The sequence below is a fragment of the Gopherus flavomarginatus genome, chromosome 6 (assembly GCF_025201925.1).
Source record: "Gopherus flavomarginatus isolate rGopFla2 chromosome 6, rGopFla2.mat.asm, whole genome shotgun sequence".
Taxonomy (NCBI): Eukaryota; Metazoa; Chordata; order Testudines; family Testudinidae; genus Gopherus; species Gopherus flavomarginatus.
The window spans coordinates 140,181,214-140,199,576 of record NC_066622.1 but is presented as its reverse complement, the minus strand read 5'-3'; the positions used below and the strand labels follow the sequence as shown (position 1 = coordinate 140,199,576).

The 18,363-nt window shown below is 51.3% G+C and overlaps 1 protein-coding gene and 1 long non-coding RNA gene across 3 annotated transcripts; both read right to left on the bottom strand.

Moving 5' to 3' along the window:
- Nucleotides 1-668: 668 nt before the first annotated feature.
- Nucleotides 669-18,333, bottom strand: CUTC (cutC copper transporter). Of its 2 annotated transcripts, none has more exons than XM_050958830.1 (9): nt 18,210-18,333; nt 14,700-14,771; nt 8,214-8,273; nt 7,406-7,618; nt 4,210-4,245; nt 3,665-3,798; nt 2,137-2,164; nt 1,630-1,735; nt 669-1,110 (listed from the first exon to the last, which is right to left on the bottom strand). In XM_050958830.1, exons 1-9 carry the CDS (start codon nt 18,253-18,255, stop codon nt 999-1,001), a joined length of 807 nt encoding a protein of 268 aa, XP_050814787.1. In that variant the 5' UTR covers nt 18,256-18,333; the 3' UTR covers nt 669-998. The 2 variants fall into 2 exon arrangements, with proteins under 2 accessions (XP_050814787.1, XP_050814788.1); XM_050958831.1 differs by having other exon boundaries at nt 7,406-7,615.
- On the bottom strand, nt 11,028-14,693 carry LOC127053702 (uncharacterized). Its single transcript, XR_007775110.1, has 2 exons — nt 12,444-14,693; nt 11,028-11,711 (listed from the first exon to the last, which is right to left on the bottom strand). It is a non-coding gene; the product is annotated as an uncharacterized LOC127053702 (long non-coding RNA).
- Nucleotides 18,334-18,363: the final 30 nt, after the last annotated feature.

Genomic DNA, 18,363 nt, shown 5'->3' with positions numbered 1-18,363 from the left:
ATAGGTCTCTATAGAATTTCTATCTGCTTGGGTAACCATAATTTTGCAGGTAACTTTAATAAAACTTTGTAAGAGACATGTACTGGTAAATGTGTGTGTGGTCACTACCCTTGGTCTTTATGTGTCCCTAGAGACTCTAAATCTGAAGCAAGTAGCAGAGGTGACTTTCACTCTGTTAAGCTTGAAACTGTAGCCACCAGAGCAGAACCCACGGTGATGTAATACCACATTACTAAATTCATTTTAAATAAAATAAAAGGCTACAATTTGTTCTTTGTACTAACTCCAGGATTTCTTCAATTGATTTCCCTGTGGTTTTCTTTAAGAAAAGGGGATGAGACCTGAGCTTTCAGTTTATGAGGCTGACAAGCTTAGTCAGCAGAACCTGTGTTGTTTGAGTTCTAGAGATAGTTCTCAGTTCAATGTCTCCTGAACTCCTCTGCCAACCTTAGCCACGGATTGCTAAATCAGCCTGAAAGCGAGAGTCCTGAATTCAAAGGACCTTAACTCTGAATGAAATCATTTCCTTGTGCTGACTGCATCTTGGGCAGATTCCACGGTACATAACTCCTTTGCAAGCACATGTCATATGACTCACCGTAGCAGATACCCTTCACATTGGATAGCATGACACAGACCATCAAGCCTCTCTGACAGTGACACGGGAGTGGCTGCAGGGTGTTTATTTAACAATCACTGGTGGCAGTGCACAATTTAGTTACCCTGTTAGCTAAGGTCCCCCCTCCCAATTGCTGCTGAATGGTTTATGCCACTACAACAGTCAGGAACGGGTCCTTGATTTAAAAAAAAAGAAGCCAGTTTAAGCCTCCAGTCCAGGGAGAGTGTCCAGGTGAAGCCAATGAAGAGACTGCAGGTTCCTTTATAGTATCCACTTCCTTGACAGCCCTTGTGAGACTGAAGCCAGAGCCCATCTGTCCAGACTGGCAGGGAGGATCCCAGGGTCTGCGCGCTCCTATCCCACACTCAGCACTTGCCCTCTACAGGATGTTCTTTGCAATAGCGTTCAGGGTCCTCACTTTAGCCACATCTGCTACCTTTAGGGAATATTCGGAGACAGAGACAGAGGCTCCCATGGCAACACTGCTGTTTCTGTCAGGAAAACCAACAGGTGACTGATTACTGTCTGGAATGTGGAACAACTGGGAGAAAGGATATCCCAGGCAAAGGAAAGGGTCTTAGCTCTAGGCAAGAGGCACCAGCATTAAAAGAATATAGTACAGATCTTCTAGAAACATGTCTCATAAAGATGCACCCCCACAGCACAGGTCTCATGCGCCCAAGAGCCAAGGCAGCTCCATTCACATGCCCCAGCACGCTAATGCCAGGAATCATGCTCCCAGCAGCTGAGCACAGGGCACCTTGACATGCACAGGACTCGCCCCCCCCAACGCTCAGTGCAGCTGGATTCACGTGCCCCAGAACACCAGTGCCAGGAGTCACATATCCAGCACCTCACCCAAAGCACAATTCTCACACCCTGAGGCATCAGCAGGATCAGGGAGTTTTCAGTGTAATTCACAGACTCACCAGTGCCAGAGCAGAAAAGCTGTGGGAGGAACAAACCAGACTGTAACTCCACCCTGGCTTAGTGCAGAGACAACCTCTTACCTGAACTTCATTCCCGAGTCCCGAGCTGAGCGAGCAGAGCAGTGAAACTCAGGTGCACCAGAGCCCTCAAGAATCCTCTGCAGGTTCCTCTCTGTTATACCACCCCCTAGTGGAAAGAATACATTCATACATCACATTCGAGCAGGACAATCCTCAGCATTATCACCCAGTGGCTAGCCCCTAAGACCAGACCCAGCCTGGACAAGAAAGGGAAACAGCCCCACAGAGGCACAGGAGGCTGGATGAGGCACTGCTGGGGACCCCTGGCTGATCCAGAGAGTATCCCCAGACCTCACAGAATGTGGCGGCTGTACAGGGCTTCACTGCCCACAGCAGGTAGCAGGACTGGTGGCCTTTACGCTCCCTGGAGGGAGGGTGAGGCAGCAGAATGGCTCAAAACTGAAACATGGATATTCTGCACCTGGGCATGTGCATAAGACTGGGATCCCGGAGCCAGGGACAGATTCAGCCCCCGGTACATACATAAAGTTGCAGCAGAGTCATTACCTGGCACCACCACAATCCTGCCCTTAGCCTGAAAAGGAGCAGAGTGACAGGTGTTAATGCTCTTGCCCACTCCAGCTTGACACACAGGAGAGCCATGGTACTTGCATGCACCCCATCCAGACACAGCCTATCACGTGGGGGATCTTGGAGTAGCATGAGCTATTCATACTCACACATCTCGGGACATGCCCAGTCATGGAGCTCACAGCATAGTCCCCAAGACACATTAGAGGAAACCACTGACCCTGTGATTCTGCGGGACTTGTTTAATTCCTCAGCCTGGTGCCTCCAGTGCGACTCATGCTGGAAACTCCTCCAGCTCTTCTGAAACTCGGCCCCGAGACACTTACAGGCTGGCTCAAGGCCTGGCCTACTTAATATGCTCCAGCCCAGGAACCTCAGAGACCCTGGGACATTGCAGCCACTTCTTGCAAGAGCCCTCTGAACTCCAATAACTTACAAGCCAACCAATAATACACTTGTGTGTGCATATCAGTGTGCATGCACATGTGTGTGTACAGGTACATATGTATGAGTATTGTGTGTGCCTGCAGTGTGTCTGTGTGCACATGCATGCCTGTCTTTACTATGTCCTCAGACTTAGCTCTTTGTGGTGTTGGAATTAAGTCTGCCAGACTGCAGATCCCCCTAAACACACCAACCAGGAAACAAGCAGTTAAATCATTCAACACCCCAGCTAAACTCTGCTCATCAGTCCCCTTGCCAGCCTCAGCTGTCCCTTGCCTTCTGCCACTCCTAGCCCAGACAGCTCCCTCCTCAACCCACGCAATCAACCCCAGGGCACTCCAGCCTGCTCCCAACAGTAACATTCATAAACCGTCACACTGGGCTGCCTTCCATCTGACAGTCCCACTGCCAGGCCATCTCACACCCTCCAGAGAGGCACTTCATGATTTTATGTACGTCTTGGACAGAAAAACATGCAGATGAGCCGGCCTCATTAAAGCCACATCTCAGAGCATCTGTATCCCTGGGATCCTGTCAACATCTCCCCCGCTTCACTCTCCTCGTCCTGCACCTTTCTTACTCCCATTTGTTGCATTTCATTTTAAACGGGATTTTGAGCTTTTGTGTGTGTTGCTTAGCATGACAGGGCTCAGGCCCTGATCCCCCAGGGGGCCTCCAGTGTTACCGCAATACAAATATGGTGCGAAGAACAACAGATACAGGTGCTGTCACGCTAACAGGGAGAGCAAGTTAGAGATGAGGCCCCCCCCCCGTGAGGTCACCCCATCTGTAGCCTGTGAGCAAGAGCAGCCCAAGTGGCCTACCTGTTGGCAGATGCAGATCTCTGCCACGGGGGGCCTCACAGCTCAAACCCACAAAGCCCTGATGTGCACCTGGGGCCAGTGCAGAAGCCGGAGCAGATGGGGTAGGTGCTCGCAGCCACAGACTCCCCTAGGGGCCACTGTTCATGCCAGCTAGCTCTCCAGGGCAGCCCTCCTAGAGCAGTGAGCGGTCAGGGTAACAGAGCAATAGCAGAGACAGAAGGGGGGAGAGGGCGCACCTGTTCTGTGAGTCTCTTTATTAAGGGTAACCCCTCCAGTGCTGAGCTGTCACAACCGCTGGTCAGCACCCGCTCGAATCCCAGGGACACCAGGGTCTCCAAGGCCACAAGAGGATCATGGACCATGTCGAAGGCTGCAAGACCAAACAAAGTAGCTCAGAGACACCATGATGGCAGGCTACAGCACTGAGTCCCACCCCTCAGCCAGCTCACCAGCCAAGTGGGGTGGATATATCCGGGGCATAGAATCAAAGGCCTCCCTCACAATTGGCGACCCCTGCACAGGGGCTTGGCATGCATGGTCCCCACCCCCGGGCAGTGGCATGGCCATAGAGCCTGAAAGCCTCAGAGTCCCGGGCAGGCGCATGGCCACAGAGCCTGGGCCCTCAGCGTCCCGGGCAGGGGCACAGCCACAGAGCCTGGGCCCTCAGAGCCCCGGGCAGGGGCACAGCCACAGAGCCTGGGCCCTCAGAGCCCCGGGCACGGGTACGGCCATAGAGCCTGGCCAGCTCCATCACAGCGGGACAGCACAGACAACAACTCACCTCGGTGGAAGGTGACTGGCAAGGGACGACAAACAGCTGCAAAGAGAAGAGTTCACGTGGTCAGTGCAGATCTCGCTGTGTGAGAAGAGGCTGCTGCATCAGAGTGGGGTCCTTTTCCCTTCCCAACTGCTGAAAGATTGGCCAAAAACAACTCCTGGACCATCTTTGGAGAGCCCAGCAGGAAGCATAGCCAAGCTGGAGAGGTGAGATGGCAGTTTCCTCCACTAGCCTTTGGAGAGGCCCAGGCTACCTAAGCTCAGGCACGGTTCGTATATTTATGGGCCTTTTAAAGTCTCCATGTGTTTTCTGTGAAGCTCCTTGTGTATGAACTGCCCTGCAGCCCCGGGAAGGGCTGAGACAATGGCCCATCTGTGCGGCTGAGCACTGCAATCCTAAATTCCACTCCCTATTGCGTACTGTGCTTTAGGCTCACGGAAGACGGGGCTACGCATCACAGAAAGAGCCCGAATGGGAGACTAGCACAGGGTGCTCCGCATCGCAATGGCGGAATGGCCGACCGGATTGCCAGCTTTTGTGTAGCTGACAGAGCATCCATCAATGGCCCTGAGAACAGTGATAAACTGGGTTTATGCCTAGAGTCCCTGTATACCCAGCCCCACTCATGGTGTGCATTAAGGAGAAAGGATCAACCCGGTGGGGTGGAAGGCCTGGGAAACCAGGGGAACAAACTTGTCACTGGCAAGAGTGTTTCCAAGTGTCCGATGGGAGTACCCAGCCATATCGCAGCTCCTTTGTCTGAGACAGTGAAAGGAACCAGCATTCCAGGAGGGCATAGCTGAGTCCATATTCCCTCAGATACACACTGCTGCCACCCGTGTGAACGACCCGGTGATTGCTGGGACCGGGGTGGGTGCTTCTCCCATGTCTGTCCAGACTCGCTCTGGACGACAAATTCTTTGCCTCCAGTTAGTGGGTCTCCAGTCCCACCATGGAAGCATCAAAACTTTATTCCATTTATGAGCAAGGGTGAAAGTAAAATACAGCTCTTCCTGGTACGGGTCCCACTCTGCCCCCCAAGGGGCGGGCCTCAGACAGAAGGGGCGGGGCCAGGGTGGAAGTAAGTTACATTTCTTATCCCTACAGTCCAAACACAAGCAACCCACCTCCCCTACGTACTTCATGGATCTCTCCCATTGCATGACTTAGATATAGAAAATAAAGCAACTATTACTACTACCACCAGCACTGTCTGTAATAAAATTTTACTATTGGAATAAGCCTGAAAAACTGAAAACTCACTGTCACATTTTTCCCTTGTCCTTCCTCCTCCTCCTCCAGCCAGGCTGCCCGACGTGGCTAGGCTCCACGTTCCCCTGACCCCCACACTCAGCAGGGGCTGCAGGGGCTCCCCTCTAGCTTGTAGCCAGCAGCAGGGTGACTGGCTGAGGGAGAAGCCTCCCCAGGTAGCCTGCTGCCTGCATAAGAACAGTTTAAACTTAGCCGTTCATGGTCTGAACCATGGGATTCGGGGCTATTTCTGGCATCCTTGTTAATTTCACTCATGGTGGTTGTATCATAGATTTGAACTTGGAAATGATTCCTGATTTTGATTGTATTTTTTGTGTATTATATTATTGAAGATCGCCTCATCCAGGGGGTAGAAAAGAACTGCCCCAGCTTTGGTCACCCCTCACCCCCAACAACCGTGAGTGAAATTAACAAGGATGCCAGAAATAGCCCCGAATCCCATGGTTCAGACCATGGCGTGAACAGTGAAGTTTAAACTGTTCCTATGCAGGCAGCAGGCTACCAGGGGAGGCTTCTCCCTCAGCCAGTCCCTCGCTCCCTGCTACAAGCTAGGGGGAGCCCCTGCAGCGTGGGAGGGATGGGGGAACGCAGAGCCTAGCTGAGTTGGGCAGCCTGGCTGGAGGAGGAGAGGGAGAGAAACAACAAACAAATGTGACAGTGAGTTTTCCCTTTCCAAGCTTTTATTGGCTTTGAGTTTGAACTTTTTGTTATTTAGCCAAAAGAGGTGAAAGTGAGCCAGTTCTGAATGCTCCACTTATTTGCCGGTACACTACTGCACCTTTTTTTTTTTCCACCAGTACTCTGTACTGGGCCATACTAACTTACTTTCACCTTTGTTTATGAGTAACGTCAGCAGCTGCTTTCAAGGGCTGATCTTTACCCTGGCTGTTAGGCAAGGAGCTGCCTACATCACCCTTATCTTTTGATTCACAGGGAGGGACTCTCGCTCCTTTCACAGACAGCTTCCTCTGCAGGGACTATTTCTAGGCAGTCAGAAAGGAGTCTGCTCTCCCATCACACAGGTGGGGGAAGGGTCAGGATCAAAGCTATGTGGGAAGCCAGAGAGTTAACCCCTCTGAGCTCTCCGCTGCTTTTCCACCACTTCCACAGCCCTCCACTGCAGACTGCTCCTGCTCCTTCGTTTCCTTAGGCTGTCCCCAGGAGGTTCAGCTGGCACTCAGCACCAATGGACCAGAGCTGGTCATTTTCCTGACAAAGCTCAAGCTGTGTCCTCTGTTGACTATACCAGCCCCTGCAGACCATCCCATGTCACATAGGGTGCAGAGTCCTGGACAGAGCCCTCTCCTCTCACTGCACCTTTCCAAGGGAGGATCCTTTCCTCCCTTGGCTCAGAAGGCGTTCGGGTCTTTCACAGCCCAGCCGCTCCAGGCAACGCCAGCTGTACCGACTTTCTGCATTTTTTCATTTCTCCTTTTTTGCCCTGTTTTTCTCAGCTATTTTGGAAGACAGAAAAATTCAGAGCGAGATCTGGCCAGCTGGTAGGCAGAAGGCCAAGACAAGCACTTCCTGGGCATCTTTACCAAGGTTTCTGAGCTAGCTCTGTTCTCAACCACAAATAGGAAAGGAAAGTATGGGGGGAATTTTCTAGCCATAAAATACACTGGTCTCTCCTGCATGTACCCTGCATGAGCCTCTTCCTCCCTTACCACCTCACCTCACCCAAGACTGCGTTTCATGCTGGGAAGTCCTGGGGCAGCCGTGCTGTCTGTCTGCAAAGCGCTCACCCACAATGCTGTGGAGTAGATGGCAGCATGAAACCAGGAGAGGCTGGAGTGAGGGGGCCAGACCCCAGCCAGCTATCACTAGCCAGAGCAACCTACACGGCATCTTCCAGCATCACCAGGTCAGACAGCACCAAGCTGCCACCATCAGTCAGAGCGAACCCCATAACTGGGGCCCTCCTTACCCAGCAGGGCTGTGCAGAGCTCTGTGTCGATGCGCCCGTCCTCAGTCAGGGCCCCAAACACCAGCCCATCGGCCCCATGCAGCTTGGCTAGGCGGATATCAGCCTTCATCACTTCCAACTCCCGGTCGGAGTAGAGGAAATCCCCCCCCCGAGGGCGGATCATCACAAACACTGGGACCCGCACACACTGCTTCACCACCTGCAGGAGCCCTGCTGGGACAGACAGAGACAGCTCAGCATGGGGACAAGCAGGGCAGACACCTACCCTCCCCGCTGCAGAGGCCTCCCAGCCCTCACTTCTGTCCAGCAGGAGAGCCTCACCTGGGGTTCAGAGATGGGAAGGGACCTTTGACCCCCAGTATCCTGGAGCATGGGAATTAGGCAGGAATCCCTGGGCCCCCGTGTCAGTAGGGCAGAGGAGAATAAAGGAAAGCAGGAGTGAAGAGCTAGCTGGATGGAAGTAAGGTGCTGAAGGGATGGGGATGCAACTTCCATGGGTTGGGCCAGCTGAAGAGCTGGGAGGCTCCCTGACAAATCCAGGACACGTGGGGCCTGCTCCCTGCACTGAGCCCTGGAGGGTACAGCAGCCACTGAACCCCATGGACACTGGCAAAATTTGGGCACACTGGACAGGAGGCTTCAGAGAATGCACAAATTGGCTCTGATCTCAGAGCAGTCGCAGCCTGAGTCTTTCTGCAGGATTGGCCCTGAGCCCACTGAATGCTGCCCCAGTACGTATTTCATTGGTGCAGTTGCAAGGCAGTAGTCCTGATGACCCTGTATGAGCAAAATGCCCTTGGGCACTCACCCATACTGGGCGTGGTTCCTCCTTCCATCAGCCCAGCACACAGCTCGATCCGGCCAGCACCTGGGACAAGAGAACGAGTAATAGTCGCTAGGTTAGGGCACAAACCATCCCTCTGGACTACTGAGAAGGCCACATGGACCAAGGAAGGGAACTGGGGCTTATGGAAAAGGGCCACTGGGAGACAGAAAAATGGGACCTACAGCCTGCAGAGTCAGGACACTAGAACAACAGGCCCCTGCCCTCCCATTAGGGTGATACACCTGGAGGCCAGAGCACTGTGCCAAAGGGGAGAGTCACCTGCCCTTCTCTCTGCCTCACACCACCTGTGACGGGATTCCCTGGGGTGCAGCCTGGGACTGTGGGACCGCTGTGCCCCTCTGACTCTCTCCAGCCTGGGTCGTCTCTCACAAAGCCTTGCTAGTGATCAGCAGCAAACCCCTCCAGGTGCTGCGATCACTCAGCACAAATGGATGTGGAGCCCCACACCTAGCTACACTGCATGAATGCTCCCAGAGCCACTCAGGAATCACACAGAGAAAGACACCGGCTGAATCCCCCCAGCTCCCAACACTGCCTCAGGAATATACAGTCCTGCGCTGCTCGAGAGAGCAGTGCAAATTTATTAGTTGGTTCACCACTTCATCAATGGAAAGTGGACATACACCAGCCTTTGCATATCTGAGAAGATTTGCCACCCAGTTCAGGCAAACTCACTAGTAAAAATAAACAGTTAAACAAATGTACTGACTATAAAATATAGATTTTAAGTAACTATAAGTGTTAGGCAAAGAGTAAGAGTTAGTTACCAAAAGAAATAAAATATAAGCATGCAGTCTACACTCTCAACCCTACTAGACAGAGCAACAACTAGACTAAGCAGTTTTTCTCAACCCACTGTGTATTGCAGTCCTTAACATACAGATTTGTCCCTTAAATCTGGGCCAGTCTCCTCTGCTGGAGTCTTCAGTCTTCTTCTCGGGAAACATTGGCAGAGTTACAGCGCCAGCAGTTACAGCGCCGCTCAGAGAGCACCGAAGGGAAATTGCTATTGTGTGTTCACATTGTTAGCTGCCTGCACGACAGCATGTTCACACTTTGGACACTTGCAGCAGTATTCAGAGTGGTGTACTCTGGGTAGCTACCTCACAGAGCATCTCTTCCTCTTCTGCTGCTAAGAGCTGTGGGAAGGCAGAGGGAGTTGAGGGGCATCCTGTGTCCTTCCCAATTGGGTGACCAGATGTCCCGATTTTACAGGGACAGTCCTGATTTTTGGGTCTTTTTCTTATATAGGCTCCTATTACCCCCCACCCCCATCCCAATTTTTCACATTTGCTGTCTGGTCACTCTATGTCCCAATGCCCCATGATGCACTGCTTTGCTTCCCAGCAATCCCTGTGCTTCTGTCCGCATTTGGCATCATCTTTCAATAGTTTGTGTACTGTACGCTCTGCCTCTTCAGTCTGCAGGAATGGATCCCACACTGTTGACCAGTATGCTGCTTGCTCTGACTAACAAGTCATGAGTGGTAGTGGTGTACAAAGGCAAGAGGAGTGCAACATTGATCTCGCCATGTGTAGTAGCTACAACACAAGATTGCTTGTGGCATTCACGGAGGTGCTGACCACGGTGGAACGCCACTTTTGGACTCAGGAAACAAGCACTGAGTGGCGGGATCACATTGTCATGCATGTCTGGGATGACAAGTAGTGACTGCAGAACTTTCGGAGGAGTAAAGCCACATTCACAGGATTGTGTAATGAGCTCGCCCCAGCCCTGCAGCGCAAGGACACGAGAATGAGAGCTAACATGTTATTGGAGAAGCGCGTGGCGATTGCACTGTGGAAGCTGGCTACTCTGGACTGCTACTGATCAGTCGCTAACCAGCTTGGAGTGGGAAAGTCAACCATTAGACTCGTGTTGATGGACGTGTGCAGAGCCATTAATCACATCCTGCTCTAGACAATGTGCATAACATTGTGGATGGCTTTGCACAAATGTGCTTCCCTAACTGCGGAGGGGTGATAGATGAGAAGCATATTCCAATTCTGGCACCAGACCACCTAGCCACTGAGTATATTAATCAAAAGGGGTATTTCTCAATGGTTCTCCAGGCGCTTGTGGATCACTGTAGGCATTTCATGGACATTAACACAGGATGGTCCAGAAAGGTGCATGACACATGCATCTTTCGGAACACTGGCCTGTTCAAGAAGCTGCAAGCAGGGACTTTATTACCTGACCAGAAGATCACAGTAGGGGAAGTCGAAATGCCCATTTTGATCCCAGGAGACCCCGCCTACTCCTTAATGCCGTGGCTTATGAAGCCATACATAGGGCACCTTGACAGAAGCAAGGAGCGGTTCAACAACAGGCTTAGCAAGTGCAGAATGTCTGTTGAGTGCGCTTTTGGCCATTTAAAGGCCCGCTGGCACTGCCTGTATGGGAAGCTGGACATGGCCAATGACAGTATTCCTATGCTTATAGCTGCATGCTGTACGCTCCATAATATTTGTGAAGGGAAGGGTGAAAGCTTCACTCAGGGCTGGACCGCTGAGGCTCAGTGCCTGGAGACTGAATTTGACCAGCTAGAGACCAGGGCTATTAGAGGGGCATAGCGCGGGGCCATAAGAATCAGGGATGCCTTGAGGCAGCAATTTGAAGCAGGAAGCCATTAATATTTGTTGCTATGCTTGGGAGTGCAGTGCGTGTAATGCTAGGAAGGGATTGTGATTAGTGCAGATGATGCACTATGGTGTAAGAAAATTGCCTGTTGCTTTGCAGGGCTCTGTTTGCTTTCAATTAATGGATTAAAGATTGCTTTCAAACCCAAACAATTATTTTATTAAAAAACAACAACCGGAGGAGAGACACAACCAAAAAGAACACATCAGCACTGAGGAGGATGGGGTAAGGGAGGGTCCCAGGAGATGGGGTCCCGAGGCGGTTAAAGGTTTGTGTATGTCCAGGTATCATATCCAACCTTCTCCTTTGGAGCACAGTGCAGCAGGTACAGTACTTCATCACGGCTAACCTGCAGAGGGATGGGTGTTGAGTGCAGTGGGTACTGGGAGTCCACAGGGCTGAACTGTGACAGGGCAGGAGTGGAATGCAGTGAGTACAGACTGGAGCCAGGAGGCTGATAAGAGTGTGTTGGTGGTGTCAGGGGGATACAGTGGAAAGAGTTTTGCGACAGTGGCTGCAGGGGAGGGTGGGTGCGGAGCTGCTTGGTTTGCAGTGCTAGCAGTGCCTGGAGCGTGTCTGCTTGGTGCTCCATAATGTTAAAGAGCTGCTCAGTGGCTTAGTTATGGCCTGCCGCGTTCTCCTTTCAGTCCCTCTTCTTGCTGTCCCTCCCCTCCTTCAATTCCTGTTTCTTAGCGGTGGAGTGCATCGTGACATCACGCAGAAAGTCCTCCTTAGTTCTTCATGGCCGCTTTCTTATTCTGTGCAGCCGTTCAGCCAGAGATAACAAAGAGGGGGGCTGGGCTCCCAACGTCATATCTGTGAAGCCAAAATGAAACATTTTACAGAAGCAGGATTGTTTGCAACACACAGAGCACTGATTCAGTGATTTAAAACACAGCCACTATTCACATACCTGTCACTGATTGGCTGACCCCAGGCAAGGACACATGAGCCACAAGACCCCCAAACTGGCGAGTAACCACAGGGGCAGGGGAAACCAGTGTTCCAGGACCGTACTGTACGCTGGGCACGTGGCTCTTGGGGAGAGCCATCACTGTAGGGGGGACGTGAGGCCTTATAACCATTCCTGTCCCCACATTTTCCACAGGCTGTGATCATTATGGAAGACAGCTTGCTGCTGAGGGTGAGCAGGGACTCAAGGGAGGGTCTTCTCCAAGACTGTGGCTTCCGTCCTGGCCCTTATGCAGCTTGCCTGTGTGCAGCAATGGCGTCCCAGTCCCGTTCCCCCCCCACCTCCTCATTCCAGTGATGGCAGAGTGGTGCAGGAAATTTACCCTTAATGGGGCAAAAAACAAAGCAGCTCTGCCAAAGAACCTGCAGTAGCGGATTGCCCAGTATCTCCATGAGAGTTTCCTGGAGATCTCTGAGACTGATTCCTGTGAAGTGAGGGAGTCAATCAACACCCTGTTCCACTGCTCAGACTAGGCATGTGGTGGTATGTGCATCATACAGAGACAAGCCTGCTTTCTGCAACTCTCCTGCCCCCAACAACTAGCTTCAGCGATTCCCAAAATCAAAGCCACTTACCAGGGGCCTCCTCTCCTGTTTGCGCTTTGCCAAGCTCTGACAGCTGTGACCGGCTAGCCTCCTCTGGAGTACAGAAGAACTCCGGGCTGCATGCACCACTGATCTCTGAGCTGTCTTCTGCCTCTGGGTCCCCCTCCACATCCTTGTCTAAGATTTCCTCCTCCTGGCTCAGTCCGCTCTTGACTGGCAAGTGAGCCACCGAAGTATCCACAGTGGCCTTCGCAATGGAGGTGGAGTCGCCACCAAGTATTGCGTCCAGCTCTTTGTAGAACCAGCAGCTTGTGGGTGCAGCACTGGAGCAGCGGTTTGCCTCCTGCACCTTGTGGTAGGCGTTCCACAGCTCCTTCACTTTGACCCTGCACTACAGTGTGTCCCGGTCATGGCCCCTTTCTGTCATGCATCGTGAAATCTGTCCGTAGGTATCATAATTCCTACGGCTGGAGCGCAGCTGGGGGTCAGCCTCCTCTCCCCAAATGCCAATAAGGTCCATCAGCTCATCATTGCTCCAAGTGAGGGATTGCCTGGTGCGTGGAGCAGGCATTGTCACCTGGAAAGATGCACTGAGACCACTCCATGCACCACCGAGCAAACAGGAAGGGGACTTTCAACATTCTCAAGGAATTTACGGGGTGGGGATGACAGTTGGTCACTTGAGGGTAGGGCAGTAGAGTTCACACCGATGATCAGAGAGGCGAGAACCAGCATTGTGGGACACCCCCCGGAAGCCAATCACAATGCTGTAATCAACCAGGGTGTCTACACTGGCACCGCGGCACTCAAACCCCGGCGTAAAAAGCTGTACGCTTCTCATCGGGGTGGTTTTACAGCGCTGATACTGTGCAGTTTCTGAGCACTAAGTGGCGTGGCAGTGTGAACTCCTCGGGAGTTACAACGCAGAAAGCTGCTTTACTGCACAGAAACTTGCCAATGTAGACAAGGCTTCAGTGTCTTTGTTGCTTGCAGCATAGGTGGGGCCAGGAGAAAAGACGAAACATGGGCCTGCTCTGTTCTGTTTTATACCCTCAGTCCCATGTGCTTGGGGAACACACAAGTCCAGGCATGTCTGAGGGGCATTGCTGAGTCTCCAGGCAAGGTTGAGCAACTCCCCTGGTGTGGCCTCATGCAGGGAGTCATTGAATTGTAGCTCCCTTGCTGGACAATCGCTGTTGATGGGTTGTTTGACACCCCCCCCCCCCCCCCCCCGAGCGTTGGTTACTTTCCTTGCTGTTGTCTCTGAGGAGCTAATACCTGTCTGATTCCCCAACTTACAGCATGTTTTACTGACAACCATACAACACAATTCACATAACTTCATGTGTGTTAATGACATACATATATGGATAGAACAATGACTTTCAGCAGATCATAACCTTTCCCGACACCTCACACGGCCTGCTTTATATGCAAAATCACAATTATATATAAATGAGGAATATGGGGATTACAGGGTGCTCCCCCAAGGTACAGAATGTCACACCACCACCTAGCACTGTGCTTGGACCTGGGTCATTGTCTCCTGGAGATCTTGTATCTAACTATTGGGCCAGCCCTGATTAGCTTGTGAAGGCTGATGCACACATTGACTAACATACCTTAGCTGCAGATTTCTAGTAGTAACCATTCATAAATTCTAAGGCTAATCTGACCTTCTGTATCACACAGAAGTTCCCAGAAATAATTCCTGTTTGAACTAGAGCAGAAAAACATCCAATCTTGATTTAAAAATGGACAGTGATGGAGAATCCAGTCCGGATTTGTCTAGCTTCATCTTCCAGCCATTGGATCGTGTCATACCTTTGTCTGCTAGCTTGAAGGGCCCATTATTAAATATTTGTTTCCTGTGTTCAAGTCATCCCTTCACCTTCTCTTTGTTAAGCTAAACAGATTCAGCTTCTTGTGTCTGTCACTATCAGGCAGGTTTTCTAATCCTTTAATCATTCTTGTGTCTATCCCCTGAACCATCTCCAATTTATAAACATCCTTCTTGAGTTGCGGGCACCAGAACTGGACACACTATCCCATGCTCTATGTCTGCTCCGTACAGTTATATTAGACTATGAGCTCCTTGGGGCAGGAACCATGTCTTTCTCGATGGTCTGTATAATAAAGCTGAGGCCCCTGAGTGCTCAGCTGATAACACTGAGAATCCCTCTTTCAGGAGAAGCCTTGGCACCATACAGGCTGTTGCATTCTACCCCGGTCAGGTTTTATTACACTGAGGACAGGTCAAGTTCCAGCTGTTCCCCTCTTCCTTACCTCCTCTCTCTGCATTCACAGCAGACTCCACTGAGTCAACGCACACTTCCATGAGAAAGCCATCACCCATTCCTAGGAAGAAAACACAGGAGCGGTCAAGGAGGCAGTCTTAGGGGGTAGGGTTTGGCTCAGGGATTCTCTCAGCTCCAGCCCTGGAAACCAGTCCTCCCCTCTTCAGTCTCCTGCCCCACGTGGGGTTTCCAGTTGGCCCAACTTGATCCCTCTCCTGATCTCCTACTCTGTCCAGTCTCCAAACCCTTCTCATATTCACATTTCCCATTTCTAACATACACTCCTGGTTGGGCTTTGACCACACCTGCCTGTAGCTATTTTTGGTCCTGAATCCCCACTCTGTAATGTCAAAGAACATAAGAACGGCCATACTGGCTCAGACCAATGGTCCATCTAGCCCAGTATCCTGTCTTCCGACCAGGTGCTTCGGAGGGAATGAACAGAACAGGGCAATTATCTACTGATCTATCCCCTCTCGTCTAGTCCCAGCTTCTGCCAGTTGGATGTTTAGGGATACCCAGAGCATGGAGTTCTATCCTTGACCATTTTGGCTAATAGCCAGTGATGGGCCTATCCTCCATGAATTTATATAATTCTTTTTTGAACCCACTTATACTTTTGGCTGTCACAATAGCAACTAATTCCAAACGTCGACTGTGTATTTTGCGAAGAAATACTTCCTTTTGTTTGAACCTGCTGCCTATTAATTTCATCAGGTGATATCTAGTTCTTGTATTATGTGATGGGATAAATAACACTTTCCTATTCACCTTCTCCACACCAGTCATGATTTTATAGACTTCTATCATATTCCCCCTTAGTCGTCTCTTTTCTCAGATGAACAGTGTCAGTCTTTTTAAGAGCAGCAAAGAATCCTGTGGCACCTTATAGACTAACAGACGTTTTGGAGCATGAGCTTTCGTGGGTGAATATCCACTTCGTTGGATGCACAAAGTCTTTTTAATTTCTCCTTGTACAGAAGCTGTTCCATACCCTTAATCGTTTTTGTTGCCTTTCTCTGTACTTTCTTCAATTCTAATATATCCTTTTTGAGATGAAGCGACTAGAATTGCATGCGGTATTCAAGGTGTGGGCATACCACGGAATTATATAGCAACATGATGATATTTTCTGTTTTATTATCTATCCCTTTCCTAATGGTTCCCAACATTCTGTTCGCTTTTTTGACTGCCACTGCACACTAAGTGGATGTTTTCAGAGACCCATCAAGGGGGAAGGACAGCTCAGTGGTTTGAACATTGGCCTGCTAAACCCAAGATTGTGAGTTCAGTCCTTAAGGGGACCACTTGGGGATCTGGGGCAGAAACAGCATTTGGTCCTGCTAGCGAAGGTAGGGACCTGGACCTGATGACCTTTCAGGGTCCCTTCCAGCTCTACAAGATAGGCGTATCTCTATATATTATAGTATTATCCACAATGACTCCAAGATCTCTTTTCTGAGAAGTAACAGCTAATTTAGACCTCATCATTTTGTATGTATAGTTGGGATCATGTGTTCCAATGTGCATTACTTTGGACTTATCAACACTGAATTTCATCTGCCATTTTGTTGCCCAGTCACCCAGTTTTGAGAGAACCCTTTGTAGCTCTTTGCAGTCAGTTTGGACTTAACTATCTGGAGTAGTTTTGTATCATCTGCCAATTTTGCCATCTCACTGTTTACCCCTTTTCCAGATCATTTATGAACATGTTGAACAGCACTGGTCCCAGTACACATCCTTCGGGGAGTGTGCTATTTAGCTCTCTCCATTTTGACAACTGACCTAACCTATCCTTTTGTTTCCTATCTTTTAAACAGTTATTGACCCATGAAAGGACCTTCCCTCTTATCCAATGACAGCTTACTTTGTTTAAGAGCCTTTTGTGAGGGACATTGTCAAAAGCTTTCTGAAAATCTAAGTACACTATATCCACTGGATCACCCTTGTCCACATGCTTGTTGACCCCCTCAAAGAATTCTAACAGATTGGTGAGGCATGATTTTTCTGAGTTCTAGGATAAGCGAGCCAAAACTAAAGGCCTTCCCCTTTTACTGAGGGGGTGGAACCACAAAGCACAGGCCACAACTGAATTTGGGAACAATTGCAAAAATACGAATGGGAGTGCAGGTGATGGTTTGGACACCAGGACTCCAGATACGGGCACCAAGCAAAGAACACCAGACACTGCCCACTCTTCCTGAAAGGAGCCTAATGGCTGGTCTATACTAGAAAATTAAATCAACTCAGCTAAGTCGCTCAGGTGTGTGAAAAAGCGACACTCCAGAGTGACATAGTTAAGCTGACCTAAATCCCCATGTAGACAGCACTAGGTCAATGGAAGAATTCTTCTGTTGACCTAGCTGCTGCCGCTTGGGGAGGTAGATTACCTATGCCGATGGGCGAACCCCTCCTGTAGGGATAGGTAATGTCCACATTGAAGAACTGCAGCTGCACTGCTGTAGCATTTCAAGTGCAGACAAGGCCAAGGAGTCACCGGACATTGCCAAGAGACACTCTGCTCGGAGATGTGATATGATAAGGGAACAGGAGACAGGTCCCACAGTCAGAGAGCACCTGCCATTGAGCTTTATCCTGGTCTGGTGGCTGGCCACCGTGGCCAGTGCCAGGAGGAGGCTGATGAGAGTCTCGCATCTTGGTGGGGTCATGGATGGAGTGTTAGAGAATACACAAGTGAGGGGAAAAGTGTAGCCAGAATCCCAGTTCACGGTTCTGGAGGAGCTCCAAGAGGGGCTGTAGCCTGACACCCTTGACATAGGTGTGCACCAGGCCTTTGTATCATCTAAAGAGTAAGTGCAGCCCCACCTACTCCCTCTGAAATTTGTTGGCATGAAAGCTACAAAAGCATGAGTCTGGCACCTGACCCCTGTGCTGCATAGGCTGCCTATTCCCTTGCTCTTCTGTAAACAAGTCTCCTTTCCCTGCACCTCCCTCAGGCGCTTCTACACAACGCCTCTGGTTCATCTCGTTCCACACTCTGTCACGCTTTTTCACACTTGCTACCTGCCCCCCCCAAGTCTGGAATCACAGGGACGGCTCCCAACCCAGGCTCGCTTATAGCGAGCTGTGGTTTCTACTGCACTCGGTGCGTGTTTTTCCAGCGGGGGTCTCCAGCCCCGCTGCAGCACAAAGCAGTCCCGCCTCGCCCAGAGGCAGCAGGACCCAGCGCAGGGAGACGCTTAGCGGGCCCGCCCTGCTTCCCCCGGGCAGAAAGGCAGAGCGGGACGCGCCAGGCCCACGACGGACCCCAGCCACAGGCACGACGCGCAGCCCCAGCGTCCAGCCCGCGCCTCCTGCCAGGTGCTGGGAGCCGCAGTGACTCCGAAGCGGCGCCACCCCGGTTCACACGCAGCCATGGCCGGCCCGGTTCCCGCCCCGCAGGCTACGGGCGCGGAGCTGATCCCAGCCCATCCGGGGCTCCGCCCACGGCTCTGCCAGATCCTCGCCAGCATTTCCGGTGCCAGCTCCGCCCGCTCACCCGCATTTCCGGCCCCCGAGCCCTGCTTCCGGTCCCGTCTCTCCATATCCACTTCACCCTCCGCCCCGCTGACTCCGGAGGCGGTGGAACTGTCTAGGCCTGGTCACGTGTCCGGAAGGAAGCCCCGCCCCGGATCATGTGACCCCGCCCTCCC